Source organism: Mirounga leonina, unplaced genomic scaffold, assembly GCF_011800145.1.
Source record: "Mirounga leonina isolate KUSES-001 unplaced genomic scaffold, KU_Mleo_1.0 Mir_97, whole genome shotgun sequence".
Lineage (NCBI taxonomy): Eukaryota > Metazoa > Chordata > Mammalia > Carnivora > Phocidae > Mirounga > Mirounga leonina.
The window spans coordinates 1,670,895-1,690,368 of NW_023270889.1; the positions used below are offsets into that span (position 1 = coordinate 1,670,895).

Here is a 19,474-nt window from a genome sequence, read left to right on the forward strand (position 1 = left end):
GAATGTTACAGCCTCCTGGGAAAGTGTGTGGCCATTTCTTAAAAACTTAAACATATACTGAAACTATGGTTCAGCCACTGTACTCCTACCAATTAATTTGGAGAAAAGATAGTACATATTCATACAAAAGCTTGTACACAACTCTTCAGAGCAGGTTTATTTGTAATAGCTCAAAACAGGAGACAATCTTTTTTTTTTTTTTTTTACAGGAGACAATCCTAATGCCCATCAACAAGCAAATAAATAAACACATTGTGGTAATTCATGCACTGAACACTATTCAGCAATAAAAGGGAATGAACTATGCATATACACGCTATATAGGAAACTCAAAATATTTTTTGCTGATGGACCCCTGGAATGCTCAGTCAGTTAAACATCAGTCTTTGGCTCAGGTCCATCATCCCAGGGTCCTGGAATGGAGCCCCACATCTGGCTCCCTGCTCAGCAGGGAGCCTACTTTTCCCTCTCTCCCTCTTCCTCAGTCCCTCCCCCACCTTGTGCTCTCTCTCTCTTATATATGAGCTCTCGCTCTCTCAAATGAATAAAAACTTTAAAAGAAAAATAAATTTTAAAAATTCAAAAATATATATTTTTTGCTGAGCATAGTAAACCAAAATAATGGTACATGATTGTGATCTCATTTATATAAAATCTACGTGATACACTCTAACACATGGTGACACATTAAGGATTGACTGGCAGTGGGGAATAGAAAGGTGGGAGGGCCTGGAGGAGAGATTGCAAAAGGACATTAGAAATCTTCTGGTGGAGGAACAAATATATTTGTTATCTTGATTATGTTGATGGTTTCACAGGTATACACACACACGTGTGTGTGTGTGTGTATACATATATGTATATATATATATCAGCATATGTATATGTCCAAATATATCAACATGTATATTTTAAATATATGCAGTTTATTATATGCCAATATTACTTAAATACGAAGATTTAAATAATGAAGATAAGGAACTTCAGTCTGTGGCACAAGAAGGCCACAGGACCATATTGAAATTCCTGCTTTAAACAACTAAATAAAACCAGACCAAATACATGTTAAAATGGTTTTTAGACATTGCACCCTAGGTAGCACACAACATTCATGGATGGCTGGAGAAAACGTCCAGGATACAGCTCATGGAGGAGAAACCCAGATGTGGTCTGGCCATCTCCCTGAGGGAGCAATTCAGATTTGGGGGAGGACATGGCAGCTAGAATTCACAGGGCAGAATACCAGAATACCACAAGAGAGCTACAGGGAGAGAAAGCTCTGGGGTTGGGGTCTTCCTGAGAATAGTCAATGCAAACATGGGAGGAAACTACCCAAGGCACCATAAAGAATAAACAGAACAAAACCCAGAGGTTATACAGAGCCTCTTTTCAAGCCACTACTCAGCCTTGACAGTTAATGAAGATCTAAAGGAAAGCTCCCTGATCAGCTAGATAAAGGTGCATTTTGATCTAAGTCCTGTAACCTTCTCTCAATAGGTTCTAAAATTCAGAGGGAAAGGTGGTTGTAATTTATTAAACTCTATAAACCCCAGCAAAAAGATTTGACCTGGGATCACCTGGGTGTCTCAGTTGGTTAAGCGTCCAACTGTTGGTTTCGGCTCAGGTCATGATCTCAGATTCCTGAAGATGAAGCCAGGCATCAGCTCCATGCTCAGCAGAGTCAGGTTGGGATTCTCTCCCTCCCCCTCTGCATCTCCCCTTCACTCGCTCTCTCTCACTCTCTCTCTCTCAAATAAATAAATAAATTTCTTCTTTAAAAAAGGAGAGAAAGAAAGAAATTGACCTCACCCTGATAACAGCAGACTAAGATACGGGGTTTTTTAACTCCTAGGGCTCAGGTGAGCACTACTTGATAGATTATCTGAGGAGCCCATGAGTCCAATCAAAGCCTGAATTCCAACACAAGGGCTTCCTAATGTAGCTGCTGATTTGCTCTCCTACCTCCATACCCAACAAAAGCAGAACTAACTGGCTGAAAGGGGTAAAACTATCTAGTCCCAATAATGTACCTCTAGGCAAAACTTTACTTCAGTGTTTGTAGGCAAGCCTCTGAATCAATGATGTAACTGCACAGATCCCCCAAAACAAAGAAGACCTGTCACTTGGAGAATGTCTACCTGGTAGACGGAGAGGTAGAGAAAGCTCTCTTAGGAAAAGGAAGAGTCAGAACTGCAGACATTTAAGTCTGCTAAGGGTGGCATCTTATACCTGTGATTTCAATTACTTATTGAAATAATCTTACAACTCAGTATTAGAAACTGAGGTTACAGTATTTCTGAAGTCATTTATTCATTAAAGTTGTAAATAAAAACCCTAAGGAGATTATCCAAGAGATATTTAATACAGGTTTAAAAGTTTCGATACTAAATGTTGAATCAGGTCAACAAAAATAATCCAATCACATGTTTCCTTATTTGCAGACCTCTACCAAAGTCTACTGCTGAAGAGAAAAATAAATAATCCATTTCAAAACCTCAGAAATTCCCAGTGAATGGTAAATATTGCAAGAAATTCTGGACTATTAAAACTTGGAACCAAGAATAAAACTAAGGGAATCCATGGATACCCTGGATGGTTTGTAGTTTGAGTGTGGGTATGTGTGTTAAAGTGGTAGAGGGTCTCAAGCTTTCAGCAGTTCCTCAATCCCTGGGAACCACCAAATGAAATGATGATGGACTACAATTACCATGGCTGGCAGTCAAAGCAAATACATAATCAGACTGATAAGGCAGATACAAAGGAATGTGTACAGAAAGGATATCTAGTGTGAACCTGATCTAGAGGTTGATTGAACAGCAACAGAGCCTGAAGTTCATCTTCAGAATTTCATAATTGCTCAGACTTGTTTTTCATCAAAAGTGATTAATTTTGGATGGTTTTTTTTTTAAGATTTTATTTATTTATTTGAGAGAGAGAATGAGACAGAGAGAGAGCATGAGATGGGGGAGGATCAGAGGGAGAAGCAGACTCCCCGCTGAGCAGGGAGCCCGATGCAGGGCTCAATCCCAGGACTCCAGGATCACGACCTGAGCCTAAGGCAGTTGCCCAACCAACTGAGCCACCCAGGCGCCCCTTGGATGTTTTTTTTAATTAAAGCTTCAGCAATTCTGAATGAGAAACCCAGAGCTTAAAGTTCCAGATCCACCCACTCTATTATTAACCTGCTGTGTGGACTTGAACAAAACTTTTGAGTTCTCTGTGTCCTTATCTGTCAACCGAGAAGACTTGACAAGATTGATGAGCTTCATCTTAGCTACAAACTTTTTGGATTTTTTTAAATTTAAATTCAATTAGCCAAAATATAATACATCATTAGTTTCTGATATAATATTCATTGATTCAGTAGTTGTGTATAACACCTTACATCAGTTAGAATGGCTAAAATTAAGACAGGGAACAACAAATGTTGGCAAGGATGTGGAGAAAGGGAAACCCTCTTACGTTGTTGGTGGGAATGCAAGCTGGTGCAGCCACTCTAGAAAACAGTATGGAGGTTCCTCAAGAAGTTAAAAATAGAGCTACCCTATGACTCAGCAATTGCACTGCTGGGTATTTACCCCAAGGACTCGAGAACTTCTGACATCACTATGCACAAGTCATGGGCTGCCAGTGACGCCTCAAGAATATAGGGTCATCTCACTGATAGATTCTGATCCTAGGACATGATTAAAAGAGATCCTTTTAAAAAGCTTTCTTAAAGTTCAGGTCTCATAACAGGAGAAGAAAGTAACCTCTGAAACAGGAAGAGCAGCTCTCCTTACATAACAGAAACTATAAATATGGCTGAACACTTCTGTTCAACACAATTAAAGTCACACCACAGAGTAGTAGTTATCAAAATGATCAATAATGATATGTAGAGTTTTGCCTAAATGAAGTGACACCTAGCTGAGGGGGTAAAACATGGAGTTATGGCATGTGAAGGCCAGGTCTACAGATCCTAATATGATATCCAGCAGGTAACATAAACATACGCCCACACATTTTTCCCCTTAATTCAATATAGCTAGATTCAAACAGATTTTATGCTAAGCAGAGCTATATAGAAGACATTGTCTCTCTGGGATAGAAGAATTCAATGATTACAAAAACAAAAAAACAAACAAAAAAACAAAACAAAAAAACATACCTGGGATTAAAAATTCTTCTCCATAAAGAAGCATACTGACATTATGACCATGATCTTGAAGAATCTGAGATACCCGGTCCAGCAGTAGATAATGGCTTCCACCTAGGAAAAATATGAAATTTCATTTTGTAAAGATGAGAGGAGAGGGTCTGAAATTGATGTGGTGGATAGATAAATCCAAGGCAAGAGGGCAGAGAGTGGATGGTGAACAGAGGAAAATGAGTTTCTTCAGTTCCTCTGTCTCACTTTGGGTAAGCAGCAGCCAAGACACCTACACAGTGTCTGCCCAAATCTTAACCTGTGGAAGTCCTCCATCAAGATTTCCTTTTGTGACTCATGGTCTCCATGTCAGTGTGACAAGTTTTTCTTCTTAGGCCTTAGGAGTTCCTGATCCTAGGTACATACTGATTTTAGCCAGCTCTTATGGGGACAGAGTGGAAATTACGCACAGTACTGTGTATGGGAATGGGAAGGGTTCTTATTGGTCAGAGTTCTTTATGGAATCCTTCCCTTTGGAAATTTATGCTAGAGTCAGACAGGAACTGGGAACTTGAATATCAGTCCAAGAAATGGCCATTGGAGCAGAAGGAGGTAGACCCACCACTTAGAATCAAAATCTTTGAGATTCAAAAATATTTGGCAGGATGTTTCCGGTTGGAGCTTGAAAATTGCTGAACATCAAATTAAGGCATTCAGGATAATTGTGGGCCCTTGGGAGGAACTACAGGATCCTGCACATGATAGACTGGGGTAACACCCCTCCTAAGATTCCTGAGATTCTAATGAAAGAGAAGCTTGATCCTCTAGGGAGGTACAGGTTCTATCACTGCAATGACTGTGTTAAGACCATAAGCCATAATGGGGATTTTTGTTGAATCTATGGGGTCAGCAGCAGAGAAAGTCAAAGTAGGAGGAAAGCAATAGAATTTGCCCACGTGGGAAGTGGGGATTATTTGGAAGATGAAGATCTCATGATGATTGGGTTGGCATAGAGGGATGTCGGACTACAGTAACAGTGTGTATCTGTGGAAATTAGTTTTTTATATCTATACTTGTCTTGCCTGAGGTAACACCAGTTATATATAACACAAACCCCTACTCCCTCATACTGCCTTCTCTGGCTCACATTAAATCCGTGGAAGAAATGGATACAAGGGAGAAGCCATCCCACAGAGGCAGCCATTACTGAGAGTCTTGGTGAGCCCAATGCATTCTGGGCCAGAGACGGGGCTTCCAGCGCTTCTAAACCACACCTGCTCCCTCCCAGAATCCAGAGGACACGTATTTTCAAGCAGTGAGGAAACTCTTTTTTCCTGCTACCTCTATCATTAAAAACTAGATTGAAAATAGGAAACAGAGTTTTTTAAATACTGATTTTTAGGAATTCCCTACTGTGAAGAGTAGAGATTGGAGAAGAGGACAGGTTTAAGGTAAGAAACGGTGAGTAAAGTCTGAGTGTGTCCGTCAGGGAGGTCTGATGTGCTCCTGCAAAAGGCTCCTAATTTCCCTGACCTTCAGGTTCCCTGTCAGGAAATAAAAGGGGGATGCCTACACTTATTGCCCAATTAGATGAAATTTGTGGTTTTTTCCAGCTCTAGGATCCTCAGATTCAGAGGGATCTAAAAGTGATCCTGAGAGCCCCCTATCCTTTCACAATGGATCAAAAAAATTCATGGGGAAAATCCATCCTATGATGACTCATTATCCTAATAAATGTTTCTGTTTCCCTTCTGTTCCCTTTGGGGAAAAGTAGGGGGATAAAACTTAGTTGACAAAACCAACTGCTTCACTGTCCTTCAAAACCTTCCAGCAGCAAGGGCAAAAGAGAGAGGGGCTCTCAAGAACTTGATTGTTGTCCTGGGGCCCCTTCCTCTGCCCCATCAGTCCTCCAGGTATCCTATTGATGACACATTTTCAGTCTGTGCTGCCTCCTCCAGCTCTGAACCCCCATCCTTGGCCTCCAGAAGCCCAAAACTGACCACAACTTCCACTTTCTACTGGCACCTATTCTGCACCCCAGATTTTTAGGGTGTGCCTCTGCAAGTATCCTCCATTGGAGTAGATGACTTAAGGTCTCCAGGTCAGCACTGGATCTAAATTCTGGCCCAAGCTATGTACAATGGGAAGCACTTCCAGAGCAGATAAAATGAGAGGAAAGGACACCACTGATTTCTCCACAACTAACTTCTCCACCACCAGCAGGAGGGACCCCACTCTGCCACTCCAGGCCCACTCTCTCTTCTCCCTCCTCTAACCTGGGACCCAAGCCCTGTATGGAAAACCACATAGAATGACCATCTGACCCATGGGTGTGTGCCTGAGTCCTGGCTGAGGTGCCTGGGATGCAGCTGTCTCTGATTCTCCTGCCAAACACTCACCCAGTGAGGATACAGTCAGAATTTTGGTGGTCTCTGAGAGCAGGAACCCCAGCAGAAGGAAGCCTGCTAGCAACAACATTCTCTTCCCCACCATGCTAGCTCCTGTACCAGCTGTGTCGCCCAGGCCTGTGCCCAGAGCCCTGTGTCCTGAGCCCTGCACAGTGACCTGTGGGCTCTGGGGACACGTGCTTCACTGGCAGCCAAGGAAATGTGCTGGCAGGCAGCTGTGAAGAGGAGAGGGGTGGATCCTTCCTGTCTTCTCTGCTGTTTGTCACTTCTGGCCCTTCTGCTCCTCCTCTTAGGTGCTTACTCTACTGGTTAATCTGTCCTCTCTCTCCCTAACCTGGAGCAATGGGAAAGAGGGGTTAGTGAGCTCTCCTTAACCCCTCTCTGCCCCTGATATCACCACAGTCTCCATAGAGAAGATTCTCTGAACCAGGAATGGTAGGGACCTTAGGAAGTCACTTCCAAGATAGTTCTACCCCCAGGTGACTCAGTTCAATCTCCATTTTAGGGAACTTTTTATGAATTTTCCACTTTCTAACTGCTCTACTGACCTCATTGTGACATCCCCATGTTCCATTTCCCGAGGTACCTGCTTAAAATCTTTGCTAGTATTCCAATCTCAAGATCCCACAAGCTGATTCTCAAAAGAAAATTACCTACACTTATTGCTCAGAGAGTTTCTTTGGATACTAACTATTGGTAACAAGTCCTAGTGTCTCCTAAGTGTTAAGCCCCCCCTAGAAAGCCAGGTCTTGACCTGAAGCACTGAACCCTCTAAAGGCCACTCTGTAATTCTGAATGGGCATCACAAAATAGGACTGGGCAGTAGGAACCAAGAAGTTCTAGTCTTATAAATGTTTGAACTTATTCATTAGAAAGGTTGTAAAACTCTCCCAACATTATTCCAGTTTTCCCTTATACTATGTGATTGCATTCATGTGCATTCACAATTATCATCTGTTCAGGTATTCTATCTTCCCAGTGAGAAAATTAATCTGCATTAGGAAGGCACCATTTAATATTGATGCGATCACATTACTTTGTCTACAAACCTTATTCCAATCCCTCCAATTGTCTGATTAATATCCTCTGTTGTGATATGAATTTGCTGGCGCAGGAGCCAATCCAGGATCACACATTGCATGGAGTTATCAGGTCTATTCATCCCCTTTAGTGAGGATTGGTTCTCAGCCCCTGTCTTTCATGTCATTGATATGACTGTTTATTTTGAATGATGGATCCCAAGTTGGGTTTGCCTGATGTTTCTCATTATACTTCAGGTTACTAGGGAGTATGGTGGGAATACCACAAAGGTGGTGTTGATTTCATCTAGTGAATCACAATGGGAAGTACATGATGTCAGATGGTCCTGTCATTAGAGATGATAACTCTATCCTTTGTTTAAGGTGGTGCTCACCAAGATTCTCCACTGTAAAGTTGCTATTTTTTACCCTATAATTAGGAAGTAAGACATGGGGAGACATTTTGAAGCTGTGTAAATATTTTGTTCCTACCAAATTTCACTCACTCATTTTATCATCTTTTATACTTCTTACCTGAAGCAGTTATTACTGTCATGGTGGCCAATTAGTGATTTCAACTGCATTTTTCTTTCTTTTTTTCATGTTGCATTGTATTGTTACAAAAACCCTTCCTTTGCCCCATCTATCTAGTTGTCAATCCATCCATCCATCCATCCATCAATCTATATACCTATCATCTGTCTGTATCAGTTTGTTATCATTATTTATTCATAGATTTATATTTATTCAGTGGTCTATCATCTCTTACTCTCATCATGTATCAGGTTACTCCTGCTTAACCTCAACCATTTTGGAACTTTTTCTTTATTTCTTGCACACAATTTCCAGACTCCTCTTGTACTTTTCTTGTCTCTGTCTTAAAATCTTCCATTTCTCAAAGAGACCTTTTAGTAAGAAATGGTATTTAGAAACCTGAATGTGGTTGACAGAAGTGCTCATTGCTAATTTAGCTCCACTGTTCATAAATGCTCCTCAGTGGACAGAGTTATTAAATAGATATGTATATGGATATAAGTATTACAGATGTACATTGCCATATTTGTATTTGTGAAAAATTGTGAATTCATACTGATACCTTCCATTCCAATACACCACCACAGAGGTGATTTTAAGCTTCCCCATTTCCACATTAGTAAATTCCCCTTCTAAGATTAAGAAATCTCCTTTCAACATCTTTGGTATATTTACTCATTTGCTCAATCGTACTATGCACTGAAAAAAGGTTACCATGTACTCATCCATCAACAGTGAATATCAGCCCTACCCAACAAACTACTCAAAAAATAGTCTTCTCAAAAAATAGACTTTTTGCGGTACTTTTTTTCTTTAGACTGACAAGACAGATATTCAAAGCAATATGTTCAAAATGCAGTTGTGCTCACTGATGTTTTTTAGTACACTGCAATTATGTTACAACATTTGAAAACATTTTGAGAGTGACTCAGTTGGTTAAGCGTCTGCCTTCAGCTCAGTTCATTGTCTCAGCATCCTGTGATCAAGCAGGCATCAGGCTTCCTGCTCAGCAGGGAGACTGCTTCTCTCTCTCTCTCTCTCTCTCTCTCCCTCTACCCCTCCCCACCATTCATTCTCTCTCTCAAATAAATAAATCTTTAAAAAGAAAGAAAGAAACATTTTTAGTTCTCTTCTTTCTGTTTGTATTCCATTTTAGAGTTTTCTTCTCCATTATTTTTGTTTTAAATATAATTTTTTATGTAAAATACTAACATGCTTTGGAAAACCAAACTATGTAAATACAGAAATCCATAGGCCTTCATTTGTTTCCCTGACCTTCATGTTATTCAAAAACAGCCTTATAGATAATCTATCACATTATTCTGTTTTTTCCCTCCTCTCCTTTTCTTTTGCAAAGGAATGCAGATAGATTTATATTTCTACTCTCTCTCCCCCCTTTCTCTTGTCTTAAACATAAAAGTTAGTTTATTATATTTATCTTTAGACTATATTCTTTCTTTTTTAAAAAGATTTTATTTATTTTGACAGAGAGACAGCGAGAGAGGGAACACAAGCAGGGGGAGTGGGAGAGGGAGAAGCAGGTTTCCCGCTGAGCAGGGAGTCTGATGTGGGGCTCGATCCCAGAACTCTGGGATCATGACCTGAGCCAAAGGCAGACGCTTAACGACTGAGCCACCCAGGTGCCCCTAGACTATATTCTTTCTTACTGAGTAGATTACAATCCAGTCAACATTAGTTTAAAGTTGTTTTGTTCCGTGTAGTTTATAGCTGCCTACCATTCCAATGTGTGCATTTACCATAGCTTCATCCCTCAATTTTAAAAGTTTTTTTTTAATGTTGGGAATAATAGTCCTGTATATGTAATGAAAGTTACATATATTTCTCTCACTATTTCATTTGTATTTTGACCCTACTTGTGGTGATTTAGCCATGCAAAAGTATTTTAATATTGTCAAATTAAATTAGGTAACTTTTCTTTGTGGCATCAGGATTTTTAAGTCGTACTTAGAAAGTCTTCCCATACACCGAAGTTATGTAGAAATTCACCTTTTTCTTTTAGCCTCAGTATGTAGTCATTTTTGTATTAAATCATGTGTTTAGCGCTCACTCTTAAATATGGTATTAGATATGGATCAAATATTGTCTTTTTTCTAAAAGATTATCCAGTATTCTCAGCACTATTTGTCCGAGCCACCATGCCATGTGCTATAACAACAAGTCCCTGACCGTTAGGGTCTTAGAGTTTCTAAATACAGACACATAAATGTTAACAAACAATTTCAAAATATTAAGAAAAATGCTTCAAAAGAGGATAGACAGTGAGCTCTGTTGCAAGTGTCAAAGTCAAGTCCAGTCACACTAATGTGAACATAAATGTAAAATAAATGTTTGGTAGGAAGGACATGTAGTTTTTGTTCCAAGGAAAGCCGAATGACATTTCTGACAGAGGACACAGCTGGGTCAAAGACACAAGGGTACAAACAACACAATGTGTTGGGGTGGGTTGGACAAAGCTTCCCTCCTTTGCCAGATTTTATCAGGATCCTCTGAATCTTCTTCTAGACTAAGATTCAACTTTGGCCAGCTGCCCTGCCCTTGGCGCACTGAGGCTGCTTTTAGCAAAGAATCTGCATCTTCCAAAGGCCCAGCATGGTGCCTTCTACAAACATAGAATCAGTCAGTGTTGGCTGAATCAAATTGTTGAACTGGGTAAAATGCACTCATATTAAGGATATTCAAAATATGAAATCTGCCTTTCAGAAAGAGCTAGTTCCTTGAACTAAGTAGAAGTTTGCTTGAGAAAACAAGTGTCTATTTACCTCCTTTTACATGGATAATTTGTTGACACTTAAATAACCATCTCACAGTAGCCTGTGATTAGGATGTGATAAGCCAAACAATAGAAGATTGACATGTGGGGAAATCACAACCATAGAGCATTTAGTGTAACTAGGCACACAAAGAATCAATACGTGATCGTGGCTGGTGCTAATGTAGAAACAGATAAGCAGAAGAATCACTACATTATGAAAGGAAAGATAAATGACAGATTAAACTTCATTCAGCATCTTAAAACATACCTTCAAATACATGTATTTTATATATAGTTCCTTACTGCATGTCATCTTTCATGCCCATGAAAGATCAACAAATTAAATATTTTGTCTGTGTTTATAATTTCTCAAATGTGTTATTTTAGGTTATAATTATGGAAAGACTTCAGGTCCCACTGACAAAATAAACTTGAATTAAGTCTGAACACGAATGCTTACTCTGTTTACCATTAGTCCTCTGATTCTCCAGGAAGTAACTCTTGCTGTTATACACACATATCTCCTCCTTCATCAAAACTGTACTAGCTGTACTATTTTTGAAATTATTGGGGCACCTGAGTGGCTCAGTTGGTTGAGCTTCAGACTCTTGGTTTTGGCTGAGGTCATAATCTCAGGGGCCTGGGCTGGAGCCAGCACCAGGCTCCCCACCTCAGAGGGAAGTCCTCTTGTGGATTCTCTGTCTCCCTCTTCCTCTGCTGCTCTCCCCATTCATGAGTGCACTCTCTCTCATTGTCTCTCTGGAGTAAATAAATAAATCTTAAAAAAAGAAAGAAATTATTAAAATGTATTTGTATTTCCAATTATATTCAAATGCAGCAATGAATCATGAATACTACACTTCTAAGGACTCAGAGAAAGACACTGAGAAACACATCTCACACACAGAAATTTTAAATCAAATCAATTTTAAAGTATAATTTGTATACAAAAAAACTGCATCCATTATATAGATATAATACAAATGTTACTACATTCACCTAATGGGCATGTAGTTTCTCTTAGTCTGGAGTTATTATAAATAAAGCTGTTATGAACATTTGTGTACAGATTTTCATGTGGACATAGGCTTTTATTAACTTGAGTAAATATCTAGAAGTGGAATGGCTGAGTCATGTGGCAAGTGTTTGCTGAACTGGGAAACTACAGAGCGATTTTCCTGCGTGGCTGCACCATTTTCATGCCCGACTCAGCAATGGAATGGGTGTGAGTCCCAATAGCTCTGTCTTCCTGCTAACTATTCATATGATCAGTCTTTTTAGTTTTAGTCATTCTAGTAGATGTGCTGTGATACTAGGTTTTATTTTGTGGTTTTATTTTGCATTTCTCTAATGACTAACATGTCAAGTAATTTTTCATATGATTACTAGCCATTTGTATATCTTCTTTTGTGAAGTGTCTGTTCAACATTTTTTGTCCATTTTTGTAATGGTTGTAAGATTGTTTAGATATTCTAGATGCAAGTTTTTTGAGAAATGTGCTACAAAATTTTCTCCTAGTTGATGTTAATTTTTGTCTTCTCATGTATGCCTTTAGAAGATTGAGTTTTTCATTTTGATAAAATCTAATATATCCAGTGTTTTTCTCTATGATTTGAGCTTGTGTGATCTGAATAGTAAATCTCTGCAACCATAAGACTACAGTGACTTTCCTTTAGAAAGTTCATAGCTTCAGTGTTCACATTTAGGTCGATGATACACTTTGAGTTAATCTTTGTGTATGGTACGCAGTAACAGTCAATGTCCTTTGGTGTATGCCATTAAGTAAAAATCAAAGACCATTCCAGTACACTTTGCTGAAGAGATTTTTCTTTTCCCATTGACTGGTCTTGGCATCTTCTTCATAAATCAACTGAACATGTCTGTGTGGATCTATTTCAGAGTTTTCAAGATACATTTGGAGTGGTAGCCAAAAATAAACCACAGAGGGCTTGTATTCCATGCAATGAGAGCCAACAAAGGATCAGAACCAGAGAATAATGGATCAGATGTGCATACCATCAAGGCCATGCTGACAGTCTGCCTCATGGAGAAGGTTTTGATGGAACAAGGCAGTAAGCATCAATTTGGCTCACTGGATGCCTCTGATGAAATTCCCTGGATGGGAGTGTAGCCCAAGAATCAGCAAGCACAGAGTTAACCTCACTGAGTTACAAGTGTTCAGAGAGGATGACATAGTAGGAGCAGGAATAGGAGTCATCAGCTGGAAGCTATCCCTTGGTCCCTTTGTTGGTTATGAGAGAAAAAATATTGACTATTCATTCTAATGACAACACAGAGAAAGCTTCATGTCTGCCTCTCAAGGAACTATTGCCACAGACCAATTTCAGAGATTTCATAAGAATTGCAGAAATAAAACCTGAATTACACACACACACACACACACACATGTGTCCTCATAGGACATGCTTGTGGCTGTAGGTGACATCATGCAGCATGAGAACTCACAGAACTCAGTAGACACCTGGCACCAGCTCTGTATTCTACCCAGAAAATCCTATCCTGACATGGGCAAGGATGGGCTTCTTTCCTCTTCTTCAGGGAGTATTTGTAGTAGCTGCTTCATCCTCCATTTGAATTATTTCAAGGTGTGGTCATAATCCCAGAATTAAGCGATCAAAAACCAAGGTGTCTCAGGCCATCCACTGTATCTACCATTTTCATCACTATGTATTAATACAGAAGATAACATACATTTGAAACTTTTAAGGAGACACTGAATTCCATGTGAAAATGCAAAAGTAAATGTGAAGACACAATCATAGGAAGGTAAAATATATTATACAAGGAAATTGCCAAAGAAGGAGCCTGATGTCTAGTAGAGGAGAAAGAAAAATAAAAATAAAAACTTAATTAATTTTAAAAAGAGGAGGGAGCTACAGACAATAGGATGGAGCCACTACACCAGCCCTTATAAAGAAACAAAGCAAACAAGCAAAAACCCTGGTGGTTAAGGCATACTTCTGGGGTAAATTGCTAGGAACTGAATATAATTCCTAAGTGTCCACCACATACAGAGATACTCTCCACCACAATTGGGAGGCAGATGGGTGTTTTATCAACAAAGTCCTGGGAACTGCTGTAGACACTGGACCATGAGGCCTCAAAATTCATGCAGAGCTTCTGCACTTGAGGTCTCCATGACTAGATTTTTAAGACTGGGGATCTTGAGATGGGAACTGTGAAAAGTGAAAACCAGAGGAACAGCTGTGGCCCAAAGGCAGGCTCTGGGCCTGCCCTGCAAAGGAAGTGCTCTTCACAGGAGGGGACCCAGCAACAGTGACCACAGAAGGAGTCCTGGGGGACCATACCTGCCTAACTGCAGGACAGAGACCAGGCTTCCTGTGCTTGGAGGTGAAGTGAAAAAGAGATACAAGAGAAGGCCCAAAATAGAAAAACTGGTCAATATCTTCTGTCATATCATAAAAAGTGAGGATGGAGAAAAGGAAGAGAGAATGAGAAGTGTTTAGGCACCCAGGATGCAAGAAGCAGGGTCCTGTGTCTAAGAACAAGAAGTGGGGAGGAAGGTGGAGCTGTCTGCTGAAGGTTTGGGTCTCAGTAAAGTATCCATTGATGAGGGGCAAATCATGAAACCATGATATAATTCATAGACACAGTAAGTACAACCGGGGTTGCCTGGAGCTTGCTGAGTTGGTAGTGGGGGCATGGATATGAGGAATTACTGTTTGATCAGCAGGGTGTTTGAGTTTGGGAGGCTGAAAACAGTTCTGGAATGGGTGGTAGTGATGTTTGCACGATAATGTTAATGTGCTTAATGCCATTGACTACACTAAATGGTTAAAATGGTAAATTTTATGTAATATATATATTTCTAGAATTTAAAATAAGAATCCCAAGAGTGCTTCATAAGAATTCTTAAACACAAGCAGAAAATAGGGAAAAGCAATTTTGTGCCACCCCCAAGTGTCAACACAGGGAAGATGCCAGGGGTGTCCTGTGCTGGGGAAAGCCCTCTATAACCTGTGGTTCCCCAAACACCCATCATGGATGCACCTCCATCAGGCCTTCTTCAGCTTCCTGGCCCCACACAGCTACCTGGCCACCATGCCCAGCAGCTTCCCACAGAGCCACAGGGTGCCCAGGGTGACCAGCAGCAGGAACAAGAAGACGTCCAGCAGGTACTGCTCATGCCATGGCTGCTGCAGGCCGTGGGGCTTGAGGTGTGCCACACCCCCTGTCTGGAGATGTGGTCGATCCAGCCCACCAGCCTCTGAGCAGGGGTCAGGGGATGGGAGCGCCTGATGATGCTGGCGGCCACTGCTGCTGACTTGTACCTGTTGGCAGAGACAGAGGCAGGGCGTTACCCATGTGGTCTCAGAAGTCACACGCACACATTTTCATCCATATGACAAAAGACTCAGTTTCGAGGAAAAGTTGTTAGCCTGGCCTTGTCACAGTCTGGCTGGGTCCTCTTGAAAAGTTCAACCTGTTCCCTCCATGCAAAGATCCATGCCTAGTGCTAAAAGTGCTAAATTATTTTAAAAAGTGACTAAATGTAAGGATGAGTCTCTACCCAGGGAGCTTAGGATAAGCTAAAGGAAAGAGTATATATGAATATATGTGATACAACATACACCTAAATCAGGGTAAATGTCCTTGAGACCCTAATAAGATATTCAGTCCATCATGGTTACTACATCTTTGTGCTGGATGGGAATTTACCTAAGTGAGCATAGGTCCTTTTATTGACTCACTTAACAGAAATTCATCCCAACTTATTTTCTGGCCGGCCCTATGCTAGGCCTTGGGAACACAAGGAAAAACAAGAGACACACTTGGCCATCCAGGGAAGCATACTCTCTACTTTCTAGTGTGAGGGACATACAATGAATTAAAACAGAAAGAAATGGGGTAGTGACTGATCCTGAGAAGAGTTAAGACAGAAAAATAAATTATGATTAAAAGGGGTGGGAGAGGGGTGTATTTAGGACAGTCAGACAAAGACTGCCTGCCTCTATGAGAAGACATTGAAGATGAGTTCAACTGTCATGAAGGAGCCAGCCCTGTGAAGAGAAGGGAAGGATATCCTAGGGAGCAGCACTGACAAAGGGCCTGAGGCAGGAAATCATGTGGCATATTGGCGGACAGAAAAGCTACATCCTGCTTCACTGTAATTCTACTATAAGCACTCCCAAAATATAAAACCTCTCAGAGACCCTGTGTAAATAACTCGGGGTGGTCACAACACTTAGGGAAGAAGTTGTTCTCAGCATCTAACCTGAATTGCCTAGTATTGTTCCCAGACAGGTCAGGGGTTAACATCACACACATAATATTCCGTGTCTGGAAGTTTCAGCTTTTATTACAAAAAAAAAAAAAAAAAAAGCCACACAGTGCCCTTTGTGTCTGATGATTTGTTTCAGCCAAAGTGACTATAAGCCCAGAGAGCTCCAGACCTCTTGTCTCCAATGACTTCCTTCATCTTCAGAGCCAATGTCTCTGCCTTGATCTGTTTAAGCTGAATAGAGACACCAAACTTTTTGGCTTCTACTCGGACCAGGTTGTCAGGTTGGTCTCCAAGGACAGGAATCCCCACCATGGGCACACCATGTTGGATGGCTTCCATTAGGCTATTCAATCCACCATGGGTGACAAAGAGACAGATGCATGGGTGAGCTGTTGCAAATCAGGAACAGAGTAGAATATTCAGGGTGAAAATTTTCAGAATACCAGGTAAAGTTCCAAGGACAGAAAAAACTACAAAGGGGTCTCAAAGTATGTTGTAAACTTGTATTTATTGATTTAGCTTAGGACACACTCAATGGTATGTATTCCAAGATGTTAAATTCTGGTCTTGTCTCTCTACAGAGATTCCTCTAAATAAATCAATCTAAGAGGCAGGTCCCAGGGAAAGCTTCAGATAACAGTGCTATCTAAACAAGACATATTCTTCTTCCCATCCATCCATTCATCCATCCATCCATCCATGCATCCATCATTTTCTCTCCACCCTGTTTCTCACCTTCCTTCTCTTATCTCTGTCCTCTTTTAGTCTCTCCCAGTGTCACTTTGTCTGTATCTTCTCTTATTTTTTATCTCTGACTGTCTCTGTCTCTTGCTCTCCAAGTCTCATGCTTTCCCCTTCACTTCCCTTTCACTTCCTTCTTATCTGAAATGTTAACACTTTCACTGACATCACATCTCACATGTCATTCATCAAAATTACACTGTATGTGCTCTCTCCTCAACTTCAGAAGAAATCCTCTAAAGTAGGCAATATGGACCACCCAACTCAGTATTTCCAGTTCCTGTGTGTTCATCCCACTCTTATTTAAAGAAAACTAAAACAAGTGTTGATAATGAAGTGTTCATCTCAAACACTGTCTCTCAATAGGGATGTGCATCAAAATCGATTTGTGTTTCTTTGAAAATCAGAATCCTTTTTACCTACACCAATTCTTGTGAATAAATGTGCAGAACCTTCTATTTTAAGTTCCCACAATGTTTGTGAGCCATAATCTGGGGATGAACCTCTGTTGTAGGCAGTGGTTTTGGTACTGAGGGGTTCCAAAAGGTGACACAAAGGACAAAGAAAATGTATTGGGGCATAGGGGGCTCTCTGTTACCAAAGAATTTGATGGAGCAAATAACCAGCTGACAGGTTACTCAGCTAGACATTCAGATATTTTGGCTCACCCTTCAAACACCATCAGCATCAATGTTGACAAAGCATGAGTACATCGTTTGCAGGGTAGGAGAATGTACTAAAGTATGTGGGAGTGTGTGTCTCTAACGGCACATGGCCTCACAGATACTCGGGAGGCCAGGAACAGCAGTGGCCACGAGACACCCGGGATGTGTTCTCAGAGTCTACAAGCCATCTTTGATTGTGTCTGGGCTACCTTGGTCTGTGCCAAATATGGTAAGGTCAAAACAACCTGACAACAACATCATTTCTGGCTGCAGGTGTCAGGACTGCAATAGAAAGGAAGAAAACATGGCAATTTTAGCCATTTGGGAAGCATAGCCTGATTTCCCAAGAACTCCAGCGGCTGCTCCATTCCTGTCCTCTAAAGATTACCTTTAGCTACCAGCTGCCCTTTCTCATGCTGGTAGTGTTGCCCAGTGGAAACCTAAAGATACATAAATGGAAAGAGAGAAGTAGATCTGAACAGTCCTTACCCAAGAGGTCATTCTGAGGAAGCCAGTCCACAATTTTCACATTTGCTGCCAATTTGACGTCTTTGGGCCAATGAGAAGGATTACACTTCCATATCACTCCTTGAGACAGATGAGCAAAGGCACTGTTCATCTCCCTGACAACTTCCTGGGACTGATAGATGCTCACAATAGAGCCCAGGGCCACAAGGACAAAACCAGAGTCTCCAAACTTGGCAATGAAATTCTCAAATTCCTGGAGAGAGGTAACAAAGGAAAGCAGGTGAACACAGTTGCTCATGAAAGCCTAGACACACTTGAAATGAAAGTCAGCTATTTACTGAATACACCCTCCTGTCAGTGGCCTAGAGCTCACTGTCTTGAAGAGGTTCTCAATAGCCCCTGGGACAGCTCAGTGCCCTCTGCACTGTGCTCATATCCATTGTGTCTGGTGGCCTTGAAGTCATTTCTCTGAGACCTCAGGACACATCCTACCATATAACACTTTCAGTAATCACAAATGAATGTGAAGACAGCTGTAGGTGTCCAGTCACTACCACAATAACCCACATTGCCCTTGAGGCTCTCAAAGCACACTGTAGCACCAACAGGACTTGTGTATATAACCATGTTTTATAGAAGAGGAAAGTTGAGGTGGTGGGAATCTCTTTCTTCATTGAAAACATGGCCATCCTCATCCCTCATTCTAGGTGTGGGGAGATATGGTCATTTAGGAGGGTTCCAATGCCAGACCAGAGGTGCTAGTGCCTGAGAGAGTGCCAGTTGCTGTCCTGGCCCAGTAGGAGGCAGCATGCCTTCTGGAGGCTGAGGTAGATGCTGGGGAAATGTCTCTGTGGTGTGGCTCCTTCATATGCTTATTAGCCATCTGTCTGTCTTCTGTGTTGAGGGGTTAGCCCATTTTTAAATTATTGGTTTTCTTACTGTTAAATTCTAAGAGTTCTTGTATACTGTGTATATTTTTGTGTATAAAGTGCTTATTTGCATATTTGAATAACCATTTGAAAAGATTAAGGAGGATCGGTATTGCAATGAGCACTGGGTGTTATACGCAAACAATGAATCATGGAACACTACATCAAAAACTAATGAAGTACTGTATGGTGACTAACATACTAAAATTTAAAAAATGAGAGTATATTGTGATCAAACAGGATTGATGCCAGGAATGCAGAAGTGGTTTGCTATTCAGAAATCAATAACTGTGATCATATTAGTAAACTATTAAAGCAGAAAAAAAAAAAAAAGATGTCTTCCAAATATTTGCTCTTGTTCTGTGGCTCCTCTTTTTATTCTCTTGACAGTGCCTGTCTGGAACAGAAATTTTAATTTCAACTTCACACACTTATCAACTTCTTTTTCTTTATAGAACATGACTTAAGTTTTGCATTTTAAGTTTTCACCAAACCCTAGTTCATCTAGATTTTCTCTGATACCATATTCTAAAAGATGTATA

At 40.7% G+C, this 19,474-nt stretch overlaps 1 protein-coding gene and 1 pseudogene across 2 annotated transcripts in view; both read right to left on the bottom strand.

Moving 5' to 3' along the window:
* Window positions 1-6,994, bottom strand: part of LOC118006485 (UDP-glucuronosyltransferase 3A2-like) — a 31,076-nt gene extending 24,082 nt beyond the window's left edge. Inside the window, exons 1-3 of the mRNA XM_034999162.1 lie at window positions 6,529-6,994; window positions 4,151-4,252; window positions 2,450-2,455 (exon numbers count right to left, since the gene is read on the bottom strand). Of these exons, the coding sequence (XP_034855053.1) occupies window positions 2,450-2,455; window positions 4,151-4,252; window positions 6,529-6,622 (202 nt within the window). The 5' untranslated portion in view covers window positions 6,623-6,994. The remainder of the gene's footprint in view (window positions 1-2,449; window positions 2,456-4,150; window positions 4,253-6,528) is intronic.
* A 7,229-nt stretch (window positions 6,995-14,223) lies between these two features.
* LOC118006476 overlaps window positions 14,224-19,474 on the bottom strand; it is a 28,431-nt pseudogene continuing 23,180 nt past the window's right edge. The window contains exons 6-8 of the transcript XR_004678090.1: window positions 18,025-18,256; window positions 16,299-16,518; window positions 14,224-15,176 (exon numbers count right to left, since the gene is read on the bottom strand). The product of XR_004678090.1 is annotated as a UDP-glucuronosyltransferase 3A1-like (transcript). The remainder of the gene's footprint in view (window positions 15,177-16,298; window positions 16,519-18,024; window positions 18,257-19,474) is intronic.